This window comes from Betta splendens, chromosome 9, assembly GCF_900634795.4.
Source record: "Betta splendens chromosome 9, fBetSpl5.4, whole genome shotgun sequence".
Taxonomy (NCBI): Eukaryota; Metazoa; Chordata; class Actinopteri; order Anabantiformes; family Osphronemidae; genus Betta; species Betta splendens.
In genome coordinates, this window is record NC_040889.2 from 9,135,482 (window position 1) to 9,151,074 (window position 15,593).

The window sequence follows — 15,593 nt, forward strand, 5'->3', positions numbered from 1 at the left end:
GGGGCCGAGCTGAAACTTAGCTGGTGCAGTTATCGCCGCGGTTTTCTACTAAAGCAGGGAAAGCAAATACAAAAAAGTCCTGTACACACAGGAAACCAACTTCTACAAACAAGAGTGAGACGACTGTCACTGCTTCTGGTATTGGTGAGCTCTGTCTCCACAACACAAGAGGATCTTTACCCCTGTGGTTTACATACAGTAGTTAGTTTGAGCATTGAGCTTTCTTTTCTCTCTCTGATTAATGCCCTTCAGCTTTCACCTTTTATTGCATTACTGTGCACTGTGACTGGGTTAATGGTTTACATTTGTCAAATAGACCAAGGCAATACTTCAATGACATGGAAGCGTTCATTTACACAGTTTAAAGAGCACATTATACATTGTGATTCAAATTTATTTGGTAATTAACACTCCCGTATTCTTCTAAGAGAGCTAATTATGCTCACAATCCAGAGAATAGGTGAAATTTTACCCAGGCACACCCTAAAGAATGAGCAGTGGCAGGGCAATATTTTTTACACTAGGCAACAATATGAGACAGTCTAACATTCTAAAACCTAGTTAAAATGGAGTGGTACAGTAATGCACGCCTGGAACAGAAACTTCTTTGAATGAAAAAATAAAAGAGCTTGGAAATGTGGAGGATTAGCAAAGGATTGGCTTAAGGGGTTTGAGAAATGACCAACCCGCTAATTAAAAATCCCTTTTCAATTGTCAAGCTCCTATAATCTTAAATGATGGCTTAATTTCCCAAGCCAATGACGAATGAGCTGATTGAAACTAAGCATCAAAACTCAGTGTCTGTGGACTAAGTGAAACAGAACTGGCTGCTGGAGACCCAAACTGTGGACTTTGTCAAGCTTATCAGCACCACACAGCTGCAAATAGCAGCAGAAGCAAAAGTAACACATTCTGTAAACTGGACAAAAGCTACCACTGCTTGTGTAGCACGAAGCTTTGTTCCGATCACAAGTCTACAAAACCACAAAACAAATTTCTCATTCTGGCATCACCAACAGTTGTTTTAGAAATTACAAATGACTTCCTGTAAAGTGGGCTGATATTCTAAGCGTGGACCAGTAGGAGAGGAGGGGAGGACAAGTACACAACCAATGACATTCAAGATACACATAAGTGTGGTTCTCAGAGGAGCTCTATGCAAATGAAATTGCTGTTGATATCTGTATTGTTCCATTGGTTAGGATGTGCTTTCCTTGCTTTGAGACACTACATACAGAGAGGACTGTTGCTGCTACAGTGAGTATGTGGTGCCGTTTTAATCTGGGATCAAACTGAAAATCCCCTCCCATAAGAGTTCAGTCAAGGTCATCCTGGCGATTAGGCAGACTGTCTATAGAGAGTCGAAATGAGACAGAGAGTGAAAGTAGAAAAAAAGATAAGTACTGTCAACCAACTCTAGCGTGGCTTCACATTTTTCCCGAAGCATTATGTTCACGTTAGAGTCGGGTGGAGAAAAAGCGAGACGAGGAGCTACTTAAGACAAGTTCACTCCGTCTCCAGCATGCTCAAGTCATTACTACCGAGTCTTACAGCCTCCCGTTTTGTCCGCCACATGTGGGATATTGACCTGCCTGAAGCCTGGTGTGGTGCCCAGGCAGACAGCTGGTCTGTCTGAAGCCTACGCACTGTGACTGACACACACACACACACACACACACACACACACACACACACACACACACACACACACACACACACACACACACACACACACACACACACACACACACACACACACACACACACACACACACACACACACACACACACACACACACACACACACACACACACAGAGAGAGAGAGAGAGAGAGAGAGACAGAGAGGTGAAAAGGGAGAAAGGGAGGGTGTCAGGGACATTTCCACAGGCCTTGAAATAGAGCAGGACTGGCCCAGGTCAGAGCCAGCTTGCCCAGCCACCTGTCTAGCGTACAAGTTTTCCTAGGAAGTGATGTCAAGGTATCCTCAAAGTAGATGACACGGCCAATGACAAGCGTCTTAAACTATGCGCACACCACATTATCATTCCAACAGCCCTTGCAAGCAGCAATTCACTACTAAAGCAGTACTGAAAATATACGGTTTTAAATGCAGGTAAACTATTCAGCATTGTGTTGAATGTATGGGAAAATTTACCGTACCATCTATAGATGATGTTTTTAATCGGTTGCAGAGTCCTTGAATATCCCCATAAGATTCCCCAATTTTGCCTATTGCTTCAGCGCCCCTCAGTTCCATAAGAGAGCGCAGTTCTTTGAGCGAGCAGCCAAACTCTCCATCGTGGTTGGCCTCTACTATCGAGTTCTTTACCCCAGTGTACGAGTTGTTTGCCATTGTGTACCCGCTGTACTGCAAAGTGCTGCTGCTTCGGTGTCAAAAGGAGGGGTTGATTAAAAAAAAGAGTGTCGTCCCGGAAAAGCTTAAATCCTTAAGTGTGCAGCAAAAAAAAAAAAAAAAAAAAAAAAAAGGTTCCCATTAACAGCCGACGGATCCGTCACAGGCAGCTGGAGTCGACTGCCAGGTAGCAGGGAAGGGATAATACAAAAGAAGCCATTTCCCTTGGAGAGCTGAGTTCCTAGTCTTTCATGGTGACTGAGGATCACCCGCAGAGCTGGAGATCACCATGCATGCAGCTCTGTAAGGGAAAAGCAAACATACAGAAGTGTTACTGAGACTGAGTGTTATTTCATCTACAGCAGGGTTTATTTACATAAGATTTATTGTTATCACACTTATCACGCTTACAATGACGACCCCCCCCCCCCTTCAGATTCCTGGACAGGCAGAGATTCTGACGATGTTACGACACCTACACTGTCAATAACTAAAATTATAGCTTGGAGACATTCTTTTACTCAGTGAGAAAACAGGTAAGGTTAAACAAGGTTTCACTTCTCAAACAAGCACAGAAATTGATTTATATCCATCACTAAAATATGATTATTACTCTAAAAACATATTGACATTACAATGACATATACAGTACACATTCCTTTTACTCTGTGTAGTTTCCCTGCTTGTGTGATCGGTTGTTGTAGTACTGACTATAGCAGCTGGAGCCTGTGTTCCACTCTTGTTTCTTACTGCTGGATCCAGGGACTTACTCAACCTGTAAGTTCATCTGGTCACAATTAACTTGCTTTGCCTGTTTTCCGCTGCGCTTTTGTGTTTTCATCTAGACAGGCGTAATTTCATTTTCTCTCTGAGAACAACACTTCCAATTCTGCCTGTTAAGTACATGCCCATTAGCTAGTATACGATGAATGAATTGCGTCTTGGAAAAGACTGAAGTGAATTGGTCCTGCACTGTCCTTTAAATGTATATTGAACAGAAGTTCTTTAAACTTAACCTAACATCATAAACCATATATGATGTCACAGTTGCTTTTTTTTTTTTTTTTTTACAGCTACAAAGACAGAGACCTTTGAACATTAACTTTGAACTGATGTGCTTGTAAAGTCCCAATAAAATAGTTTGTCCTCTCCTTTTTGATCAGCATATGTACGCAAAGTGGAGTATTAGCATTCAATAATCACTGCTCCAAACAACTCCCCGGGATTTTCCTGCACAGAATTCATTTAGTAGTAGTAGCAGCAGCAGCTTTGCACAGACACAACGGGCAAGCGAGTTTCTTTTCTCACTATGCTTAGTTACTTCGACTGTTATCGTCCCATTAAAAGGCCATTATCAGTTTGTTATTGGGAGCATAAATATAGGTTAGTAGGGCTCAGTCAAACTTCTCATCAGCTCACCCGACTGTTGACGTGCTGCTCCATCAACACCATCGTGGTTACAGTAATAAATGCAGGGCAGACCAGGTTTAAGCTCCAAGTATCTGGTTAGCTTTAGTAAAATCCCTCATTGTGTCAGCGTTAATCATCCCAACCTCATTCCTACATAGATTACAGGTCCTGTCGTAATTGCAACAGTTGGAGGGATGCTATGCACCTTCTGCCTAGGTCTGCTCCACACTAAAGCATAAATATACAGCTGCAAACAACTAATATAAATCCTTTATTCTCAGCCTGACTATGTCGCTTAATGACCAATCCCAAGGTTTCCAGTCTCTCATTTCAAGATAACAGTAATTTTACATTCTACCTCTGCAAACATCTTAATTAATCCGAATCCATGCTACATTAGCAAACGAGGGGATGCGAACTTGACGTCAGCTTTAATGTGTTGATTTAAATGGTTTAACCATTTTCAAAGTGCCTGGTGGGTAACAGTCTGCGGGAAACAACTGACTGATTCAGGAAAAGCCGTCTGTTAAATTTAATTAAGACTATCTGCAGCATCAGGCAGCTCTGTGTTGCTCTACATGAGAGTCCCTTCTAATAAGAGGCTGTATCCTCTGTGCTTAATACATGATGCTGATTTATTCATGTAAACCAGGTTGACAGGAATCCATGTTCATGTGTCTTAGATTTACACAAATCTCAAATTACATATTCAGAATCACAGCAGGTGTTTTAAGAAGGACTTGATTTGTTGAATTTCTCATAACCGAGTGCTAGGTTTGGATATAAGATGGGCATCACATCTAATCCATCTATAGCTATACCTTCAGGTGGAAAGCCATGGCAGACTATGATCTGCGTGGCAGTGATCCTGGATCTAGCCATTAAATCCATGAAGAAAGGCACCAGTGCAGACGGGTATGATTTTCCTTTGTGAGAAAAAACATTGCAGTTATCTCTCAGCTGAAGAGGTTTTACTCATCCCATTCATCTTGTCTTTTTACCAAACATGACTTCAAATGCAACCCCAAACCAACATCCAAAACTCAAAAATATGTCACAACTTAAACTGGGACGCAGACGGAGAGAAAATATAGCTTTTATTATTGCGCAGTGCACAAATGAATGCTTGCTGCTTATTCCATTGAGATTCTTGGAAACTATTCTGTCACATGTGAGATTCTATTTGGAGCCATCTGCCATGGAAAACGGGACAGAATTTATTATTTATTGCACAGCATAATTGCAAGACCGGGTGTATTACTGAGGTGGGAAAGATTAGAGAATGCCCTGCTTTGACGAAGACGTCCAGCTGTTGAACCGGTGACAGATTTAGTAAAATGTCTTTAAAGGACTGCAATCATTTTTTTTCCTTTTGATTCAAACTAATCGGACTCAAACTGTGATGAATAATGTCATATTAATGAAATTAAAACAACCTGGCAACTTTGTGACACAATTTCACAATATGCTGCTAAACTAAATCATAACTGAATAAAAACGTTGATACTGCTCAATGTTATTTTCATTTCACATAATGACTTTGATGACTTAATTCATCAAAAACACTCATTCAACTAGGGCAGTGCAAGTGTTAATGTTGTTTATAGATTCTGTCAGAACAGTTTGAGTGTCTTGCTCCAAACAATAAACCATTTGACCAAATGCCAACACAGATTATTATTTTGGCCGAACAACGAAAACACATTTGGCTTTGCAAATGTCTCGATCTTAACCTAGGACAGAGCCTACAGTAATGATTGTAATTCCCTGCCTTCATGTCCACCTCTGTGAGCCTTCTCCCACATTTACACCCCTTAACCCCACAAGCAGCTCCAACGCCAAGATAAAGGAAGTGCCAACATTTGCTGTGCTACGACAGTTTCGGGTTGCAGAGCAGGTCACATGTCACAACAGTGGAAAATCATTGTGATTGGATCTCTAAGCCAACAGCTGGCATGGTATGGCTGAATGGCAGAGGCTAAGGTTAACCCTTTTCCAACAACAGTGGCAGAACCGTTACTCAGCATCAACGTGTACTGGTTTCACTCAGGACCCTTGGCTTCAGTCACAAGTCTCCTCCACCCAAGTAACTAATACTGCTATCGCACATTAGTTGCACACTGCATCTTATACCCATAAGGCTGTAGCGAGTGCAAACAGTACACAGGGCAACAGTGGCACAACTCAGAAATATACTCATATGGTTGATTCTTCACTAAGGAAACCCTCTGGCAATTTGTACACCTCTACGTGCCAACAGCTCGATGCAAGTCAAGGATGGCAATTCTAGGGATCCCTCAGCAATAGAGCTGCCTAATGCGAGGGGTGGTATTTTTAGCTTCCCCCAGACTGCGCCCTCCCCCCACTGCTAGCCGTTGCTGAACTGGGTCAGGCCATGTAAATGTGGAGGGTACAAAGCAGAAACACCCAGCCCTCCTTGCGCTGCATGGCTCGCAGCTGAGAGAGCTACTTCACCCAACAGCCGGGAACCTCTACACAGCTCTGGAAGCCTGTCAGGCTGCCAATTCATAAGAATGCACAGTCAGAGGTGTCACCGTCAACACACTTTTCCCCTCCAGCTCATCTTACTTCATGTATGGAGGATGGCCTTTTAAAATGGAAATAAGCCATCATCTCTCTGACAGGGATGTGAAACTAGGAAGTACATGTTTTTGTTGACACTGCAAACAATTTAACCAAACCATACCAATCCAACAGTTCATGTTGACCTGAGTCTAGGTGATTGAGCACTTCCTATTCTGTCTGTTCTTTAACAGGATAGTACTGTTACAATAAACAAGTGTGAAAGCTGGACCTGTAATGTAAACCCAAATCAGGAGCTCAAATTTATTTGCCTCTAAAAACGTCTTGAGTGCACCATGTCACACAAAGTTCAAAGTTTTCCTAAGTTTCTTCACATCATAACTTTATCATTGTGAAGATATTTGTGTAAACAGTGAAAGGTCAAATGGCGCAATGATTAACTTCCCATTTGCTCAATATTTTCCAAGCTCAACCAAGTGCTGAAAGACAATCCTCTTCTTGAGGTGTAATTGATTTAAAAGTACTGTTTTTCACACTGTTAAAGCTTTGAAGGAGCATCTGCAATAAAAATATTCTAACCATCAAATATTTATGAAACTAGTCATGTTGCCAGTACTACTAAGTAATGTTCAAAGAGATTATTTTTCTCTTAATCAAAAAATATCACTATAACTCTGTTGTGCTATAACCAATTTTAATCATGTATCACTGATGTAACTGCATGTCTACATACAGTACAGGCAAAACATTTTCCATTCGGAGTTAGAAAAGCCTGGGGTGATGATTTTCATCTAACCATTACAATGTCCTTCATGTCCAAAGGATGGAAAATATGTCAAAATGAAGCTTCTTTCAATGAACCACTTTGAAGATGAGACACTCTCTGTGTTCTTTGTTATACGTGATTCCAAATAGCAGCTCAGTGGCCTGAGGTCCTCCCGCCCTGCCATTTGCTGCCAGTGTGTGACCTTGCTGTCCTTACTATTTGAATTTCAGAATGCACTAGTGTTGAATATTGGGCTTACTTCACTAAAGCCAGTGATGAGAAATGCACAAAGCAATTTTATAGAGGGAATACTGTGAAATAAATGACGTCTGAAAATTAATAATAGGTTTAGAAATCTTACTGCAGTTTATATCTTCTTCTGAGGGCAATAAAATATAGACCTACATCTCAAAATTATGCAAAAAAAGTTATATTGCAATCTAACGAAGCAAATGTAGTCGTGTCCACCTGTCAAAAGAAAAAAGATTGTAATGCATTTGATTGTCTTATTCTTTTACTCAGACATAAAACAGCTGGTACCTCTTGGCCCAGGGTGCTCATCATTTTGGAAATCCCTCTGCCAACAGTGTTCATGCGCACCACATGTCTTGCCAAGTAACACGTTATGGAGTCGATGACTTCTTTATAACTCTACAGCTGTCTCTACTAGTCAAGCTTTTCACGGTCACACATTCCGCACACTTTTCTCTGCGTTCAAGGTGCTGATATAAATGAGTTGTGATAAATGTAGAGAATTTGATTTTTGTGTGTATACATGCACTGTGTCTTTAGGCTTAAATCACATCCACTGTCACATAATATTCAAACTAACAGACAAATCATTCATGACACGCATTCTATTGGTTATCTTCTATTGCAGGCGTACATTATCAGAATACGCTGCAACCTTAATAAAACACAGACGTTTGCATTAATGTACATTAACATGCTGGCTGTCGTGATTACATCAGGATTAGACATGCAAGTTTGTTGTTCATACATCTTAAAATATCTTCAAGAATAATAAACATTCCCTTAATGACTGCATCATTATGATAAGATACAACCAGCTTAGGACACGAGTAACACCGACACCAGGACGTTCTACTGAAACAACTTTTGCTACTGATGATGATTGAATGATATCATTTTACTGACTGGTGATTTGGTTTGTATAAAATCGTTATTTTCCTGTCGACATAGATACATAATACTATAACACCAAAAAGTAAATACTCCTAACCCAGCTTATATAAAAAAATATTTGTTTGATTAGTGGCATGTCAAGCATCAAAGCCCACCAGCTTTTGAGAAAGGAGAAAAATAATAAATGCCCGCTACAATGATTTGCAACATAGTTGGAGCTTCCAGCTGTTTTGATGACTAACTGGTGATATTTTGCAGTTTGTGCTTCACTGTTTTTATAGGAGTCCAGATCCTTAGCCAATTAGTTTTGCAATTTTTAAGAAACAAGACGCCCCCTTGCTTTCCCTAAAAATGCAAGACACTAATACTAAGATACAGCTAATAAGTTTCTTTTAACTGCTTTGCTAGGCGAGACTTGAATGAATAAGCAGTAATGACCGTGTCAAACGGCAGTAACCTAAAACCTCTGTAGAGAATAATTGCTACTTGGAATAACCGTGCTTTTTACAATTCACACAGACAAGATAAGCAGAGCATCATCACATGTAAATAGTACTCTGAATATGGTTTACACCCGATTATATTTAGTTTCCTATGCCAGTTTACATTAAGCCCAATGTCACCTTAGTAGAATGAGCTACAGTGCTTTGATATATAATCAAAATAAAAATAATCACTTCTATGAACAGATAACAAATGTTAGCAATTGTCTATGCTTCTAATTAACTCAAGTGAAGACAACAAAATGAGTGCAGCTGTAGGGGAGACTGATGATATGATGAGATAGGAATAGATTAGACAAACGATAACTGCAGAAAAGAAATTAGATTCCATTACGACACCTCAACTATGACTCGGTGACAACAAACACCACTTTTCGCCCCAACGGCGAGCGATGATGTTACAGTAGCAGAGCTCCCAGACATTCCAGCATGCCTAATTTACTGCAAAGGAGGAAAACCTAGAATAGTCTTGAAAGGTTGTTAGTCCACAAATGTAACTAAATACAATCCAGCTGGTCCACACAGCCGAGGGGGGCAATCAGTCCCCCCTTTGAGATAAACCGTTTCCCCCTGACTTGTATGAAACAAGTAACTTTTGACTTGAATCATTTAAACAGGACAAGCTACACTGTCAGTGTTAGGATTTTATCAACAAGCGTGCTATAGCAAAGGATACGAAAAGGATATTTTAGGCATTCTTGAGTGACAGCAACAGTCAAGAGTTCAAAGGGCTTAGACACAGGCACGGATTGTGTTACTAAATGTTTAAGTCAATCATTAAACAAGCTCTGAATGTCTATATGCTGAGCTCCGCAGCTGTGAAGAAATACCACTAAACATTTTTAATGGACACAATTTAATCTAGATTGATTACACACACACACACACACACACAACTGGAACTTAAACAAGCCAGCACTCTGCAAAAAGGTGTTTTTACCCATTATAATGCTAGACGCTGAAATGCTTAGCAGCCATTATGCAGTATTACATAATCCGTCTACTGATAACTGCATGAGCTGACTGGCACGGCCTTGCATCTCAGTAAATCGCAGCCCAACTCTAAACCGAAGCCAGCGTTCATATACGTTTTACTACTAGTCTAATGCTGCTTGCAAGACAGTGTGGGATCACACTTCCCCAAACGCAGGAAGACACCGCTGGCGCTGCAGCAAGCCCGGGGCTGTTTAATTGGATAAGGGGTGATCCCTTCAACTGGACACCAAAAGGTGCTCAGCGGCTGCGCTCCACCAGCAGCCGGTAAAACTCGCAGGTAACGTTAGCGAGTTCGAAACGACATCCCATTGTACACTGAGGTCCCGAGTGTCACGTTAATGTGCCGTAATCAACCTGCTGTAGTTGGAAAAGCTTAGGAAATACGAGACGCCTCGCCGCTATAAGGTAACCTGCAGGGTAATTTAAAGCGACGCGCTACGTTCAGGGGAATATTCAGTAGCAGTGTTAGTCATAAAGCTGTGAATAAAGCATTACTGGCTACACTAATAAAACTGTCAGGCGTCTGTTACGATGGCGTTAAACTAAACAAAATGACGCTTCGACGCCTAGACGGGGAAAAAAATACGATGAACGACACAATAAATAAGTGGCAGCACGCCGGCGAATGACATCCCCAGACTGGATGTTTGATCCACGGGGAGCACGCGGAGCACGAAGCGGCGGTGCCGGACCAGGCTGACGCCCGCGTTGAACTTCACATGCACTGAGCGTCAGCGGACAAAAATGACTCCAACGTGCGCCCAGGCTGCGCGCGAGGTAGCGGCAGCTGGAGCCCGGCGCACGGAGGATCCCGCCTCAGGCCGGTCGTTACCTCACCAACGTTAGCTGGTTGACATGATCGTTTGGCGTGTGCATAACGCGGAGCGCCGCGAATGACATGTCACGAAACGCGCCGCGATGCGAGCGTGGCATCTGTACCTCGAGAATGAAACGCTGGGAACTTTCTCACAACCGGCGCCGAGCGCCGCGTTCCCCGTGCTCCTCTGGCCCGCGTGCCCGTGCGCTGCCAACGGGCGACTGTCGCGTGAGGACCACGTTAAAAAAAACAAACACGCACGAAAACAACGGTGCAGGCTAGCGTGCAACGTTAGCCCCCTAGCTCCCAGGTTAGCCCGTGATGAGTGTAAAGAAGCCAAACGCACAAAAGCACCTTCAGCACATTGTCAAGTCGAAAAACTTAGCACGAGGATGTGTTCAGGGCGAAAAAAACCCAAGCACAGCCAAAAAAATGCGGCAGCATCCCGACTGACCTGGGCTGGAAAGCAGGAGGCACCATGTCAGTGTCTATTCCAGCAATAATGCAAGCTAACGCTGTTAGCTTGGTATAAAAGCTAACTACCCGGGGCAGCTACCCACCACTGGCTGGCCCTCGTTTATCACTGCACAAAAAACAAAGACTTAACTGTTCAGACTTCTCCACACAGCGCCTGTACAGCATGGACGCGGCTCTCATCTACACTCACTCAGAGGCAACGGCACAGAAAACAAAAGCACAATACTTACTCCTTCCTGTGAAGAGTACCCCAGGTCCCTTTCTCTCTTTAACTCCCCCTCAGTCTCACCAAAGACTAGACTCTCTCCCCTGATCTGGGCTCAAATCCCGCCCACCGCGCTGTCACAACCACAACCGAGCTGTCCAGCCGCCACTGTCAAGATAGTTCATTTCCAGCTGCTGCCAGTGAACGGCTACGCCCGCTAGACCGGAAACCACGAGACACACGCAGCTGTGTCATCTAAATTATGCTCGGAAGTCGCTCAAACGAACAGTAACGATGAACACGGGAGTTATTCATAAAATGTGGCGGTATCGATGGCGAGCATTGAGCCTTACAATTTTTGATGATGTAAATTAACGCGTCTCATAATAATACAATGTATTTTTAAATTTCAAAAGGGCGTGAAGAGAAACAAGACAGCGTGCGACACAATTATCCAACATATGAACTGAATGAGTGAGTGAAACGGTTTAGTTTTTAAAAGTTGAAAGTGACGAAGACGGAAGTACGATGACATGAACTATCTCGCCTCGCTCGCTTCCTTTCTTCCACAAAATCACCGGGGACGTGTAACGCGCGTCAAAAGGAGGATGGGTATGGACCGCTGGTGTGGATTCCCATTGGCTTAGCCAGCATATCAGTCGCCTATGGAAACGGTTACGTCATGATCCCCTCGCACTCCCTGTTTGCTCCCGTGTCGCTTTGTAATAACAGGATTATTCAACTGTTCACCCATCACATAATGTTGCCTGCAAAAAGAGCGCGCCGACAACTGGCTGCGTCGTTTTTGCTGGTTTTTGAAATGCACCCGAGTCACACAAAGCTCGTCCCTCGGCGCCCAATCAAACCTGACGTCATTCTTTCCATGACGTAGCGTTTTTTTCTTCTCCTGATTCAATGACCGTATTCTTTGCGAATCTGAAGTTCTGTTAAGGAGGGGTCATACACACTCTGCACACCCCTGCCTGTACCTGCAGCCAACTGCCAGTGAATTGCAACGGCCTGCATTTCATTACAATCTAAGCAGAAGTCTATCTTTGCCTTTATCACTGAACTACACTTCTGCTTGCTACAGACACTACACACTGATAAGACACTACAAAGTGCAACATACACAATACTCCTTATGTGCATAGGGGTAGTTAACAGCATTTTCCAGTTAAAGTGCATTCCTTGTCTTTTGACAAATTTGATTACGTAATGGGCCTGAGGTTAACAGGACAAGTGGTAGATGATAAACAGACAAGGCAGGGGTTAAACCTCAGTGTGACCAACTTGCTGCCTTGACACAATAGGATTTTTTTATTAACAAGATACTCCTGAGTCCACAGAAAGTTTGACACTTTCATATCTGTGAATGGAAAAAGTTCAGCAAAAGTCAACAATAAAAGTTAGTGCCTTTGTGCAATTTAAAAGTTGAAATAAATATTTCCAAACGTCTAAGTTGGATAAATGTGAAGGAAACACCGAGACACTGGAAAGAGGAAGTGAAAGAGTGTTGATTTATGTAATGACTTGTGTAATGACATGAACTTCTGTCTGTGTGATGTGACTGAAAAACAGAAAACATATGCACAAATAAATACAATTTCTTTTCTACAAGTTTCTTCTGAATACTAAGATGATCCTAAAATGATCCTTCTATAATCTGAAGGTGAAGATGATCACTGACCACTTTATTATTTACACCTGTATAGTCGAATTTAGTCCAATTCAGCAACTTTGCCATTAATTCTACTTTTAAATTTAGTTGATTTTAACATGAAGCTGTCAGAAAGGTGATAATTCCAAGTAACCTTTCTTCAGATGATATTTTGCTATAACAAAAATAATGGAGAGAGGGACATGATGCAGTCAGTTTTGTCTGATCTTTGCTCTCAAACATTAAACTAAAGCACTGGCACATTTTGCTGCACAGTCCTTCAAAACCTATAGTTGACACAAGGCTTATTTTTACATCTGCTATTTTCCAGTCCACTGTCAGTGGTTTTGGTGGCTTCCTGATTGGCAGCCTGCAGCATTTTGTCTTTGGCAAACCCTTTGCAGATGTCCTTCCAACAGGACAGTGCTGCTGCCCATTTTGCTCAGCGTATCTTGGTCTGTCCATCAGCCTGTGTGTCCTCCCTCCTTCTTTATCTTAAACTTATTTAGAAGCTGTTGAAACCAGGACACACACAAGAATGTAATGTTGAGAATGCAAGTGTGCACTCAGAACATGCTCTGCGAAAACAGTTCACAAGGTCACAAAGTTAAAGGAATGAGTGCGGCAGGAAAAAATGTAGATTAACTAGTGAATTGGACGTCGACATTCAGGAAATTATGTGCTTCTCTTTCTGTTAAACACATGACGCGATGAGAAGATAGACTGATGTCTTGATGCTTAAATATTGGAAACCGGAAAAAAAAAGCTGCCTTGGCCCAATCTGGCGTTAAGCAACTCTGCCAAGATCATTAATTAAGTGTTATGTCTTGTTTGATTTATGCAAAAACCAAAGTGTACCAATAATAATTAGCTGTTTTGCAGGGTGTTTTGTGCAAAAATATCCCCCAGCTTGAATCAGTAGCTTATGTATTCACACTGATTGCACGATTGTTTTTTAATTAGAGGAACAAAACTAACTGAAACTTACTTTCTGTATGGGTTTTGCACACACCTATAATTTAAGGTGTTCTTTTTTAGCATGCTTGCCACAGCCAGAGTGGCTAGACCCCCCCCCGTCCAAGCTTTGTGCTGCTATCTGGAGGTGGCAAGCGACTCTGACTATGACTGAGCTCAGACCTGGAACTGGACTCCCAAAACTCAATTAATATTATTTATCATCAGCAAAGAGCAGTAAATAAATATTCAACTAGCAGCATTCTCATTCTTAGCCAGCGCTGACTGTCGCATTTACTGATTAAAATGATAAACACTGCTGAGGGCAGGTCGTTCCAGGTGTCTCTGGTGAACAAATGTATCCTGTGTATTCAGGGATTAACGTGCTCTTTGTATCTCATGTTTGTGCACCAGAAAAGATATTTTTTGTTGGAAGATACTCTAATCAGTTTGTGTGCTTTCCTAAAACGAGTGACAGGTTTATGTACTTTGGTGATCATACACATATTTGCATACACTTAAACATAGATAGAATTGTTTCTCTAGTTTTTAAGTTAGGACCAATAATTTCCCCCCACAGCTGTTGTCTAAGTCTTGCAGTTGACTCAGTTTCTTGGTGGAAATTTGCCACATGCTCTCAAGCATTTTGTGAACTACAGTAAATGTCAAGTGTCATTAGCCTTTGTGCCTGCTAATGTGTTGTTCATGCTGTCTGAGTAAGCATTAATGATGAGGCACGCCAAAACCCTTCCAAAAAGGGAGATGCTGCCTTCAAGGTGTCTTCTGCATTTATCAAAAACACACTCAAAACGCAAACGGGAACATGTGTCCTCACAGGAGAGAACACGAGACAAAAAAAGTTCCACAAAAGTCTCGTCACATTTGAGATTACACCCGAAAGCTGTGGTTTTGTGTATGTTCTCATCCCAACATAGAACTTTAATTACCGAGGCAGAGCTTTACACACCATGAGAAAAGATAGCCTGACAAATAATTACAGGTTTAGAGGAACAGTGTCTGGCAACTGGCATTGTGTAGATGTGTCTGCTGCTCTAACTGAGTGGAACTTAGCTGCAGACTCTGCATCTTATCACATGTTGGACAGCCGCGTTGAACTGATGAGGTAACAATGTGCTAGGGAAAAGCCAATAGAAATGGAAAAAATGATCACAAGAGGAAGAAAAATCAGTTTATCTATTGGGTATTTCCTAAACAGTTCTCAAATAAACATATGACCCTGGTGGAAATCGAAAGATCAGGTGTCCCCTGAGTCAAAGCAAGTGGAAAATGCAAACATGAAGATGTCTCATTACACAACCAGGTCCCCATCAGTGAGGACGGACTGTATGAATATCACTTCCTTTGGTCAACTGATCTTTCTACACCACTTTGTTTCTTGAACAGACGTTGGATTTTCCACTGGCTCAGCACTTCACCAAAGAGCTCTATGTGAAGAGCTTTGTGTGTGTGGTTGTGTGTGTGTGTGTGGGGGGGGGGGGCTTCCTTCTTTTGAAAAGGAAGAGGAAAAATTGTTGCATACTTGAGAGAAAGACTGCTGATGGAGGTTCATGATGTGTGAGAACTTTCCCATTGCAAATAAACTAAAACTCCATGTTAGCCAATTCATTGACCAATATATCACTTACTGGGCTTAGTGTTGCACCAACATTAGACTTTTAGACCTATTATTCCAGCAGGGCAGTAGTTATATCAATCAGACAGTTCATATTAAAGACGTCTCACACATTCTAATAACTAAC

General features: G+C 42.0%; 1 protein-coding gene across 7 annotated transcripts in view; it reads right to left on the minus strand.

Annotated features, from left to right (window-relative positions):
* The window catches only part of atp2b1a (ATPase plasma membrane Ca2+ transporting 1a), an 80,704-nt gene that overhangs the window by 18,064 nt on the left and 47,047 nt on the right, over positions 1 to 15,593 (minus strand). For 3 of the 7 annotated variants that reach the window (XM_041072081.2, XM_029160751.3, XM_055511315.1), the window contains exons 1-2: positions 11,245 to 11,405; positions 2,163 to 2,656 (exon numbers count right to left, since the gene is read on the minus strand). In XM_041072081.2, the coding sequence (XP_040928015.1) occupies positions 2,163 to 2,355 (193 nt within the window). In that variant the 5' untranslated portion in view covers positions 2,356 to 2,656; positions 11,245 to 11,405. Of the gene's footprint in view, positions 1 to 2,162; positions 2,657 to 10,659; positions 10,801 to 11,144; positions 11,406 to 15,593 lie in introns of those variants that run through there. The other 4 variants (XM_041072080.2, XM_029160752.3, XM_029160753.3 and 1 more) reach the window with 3 other exon arrangements.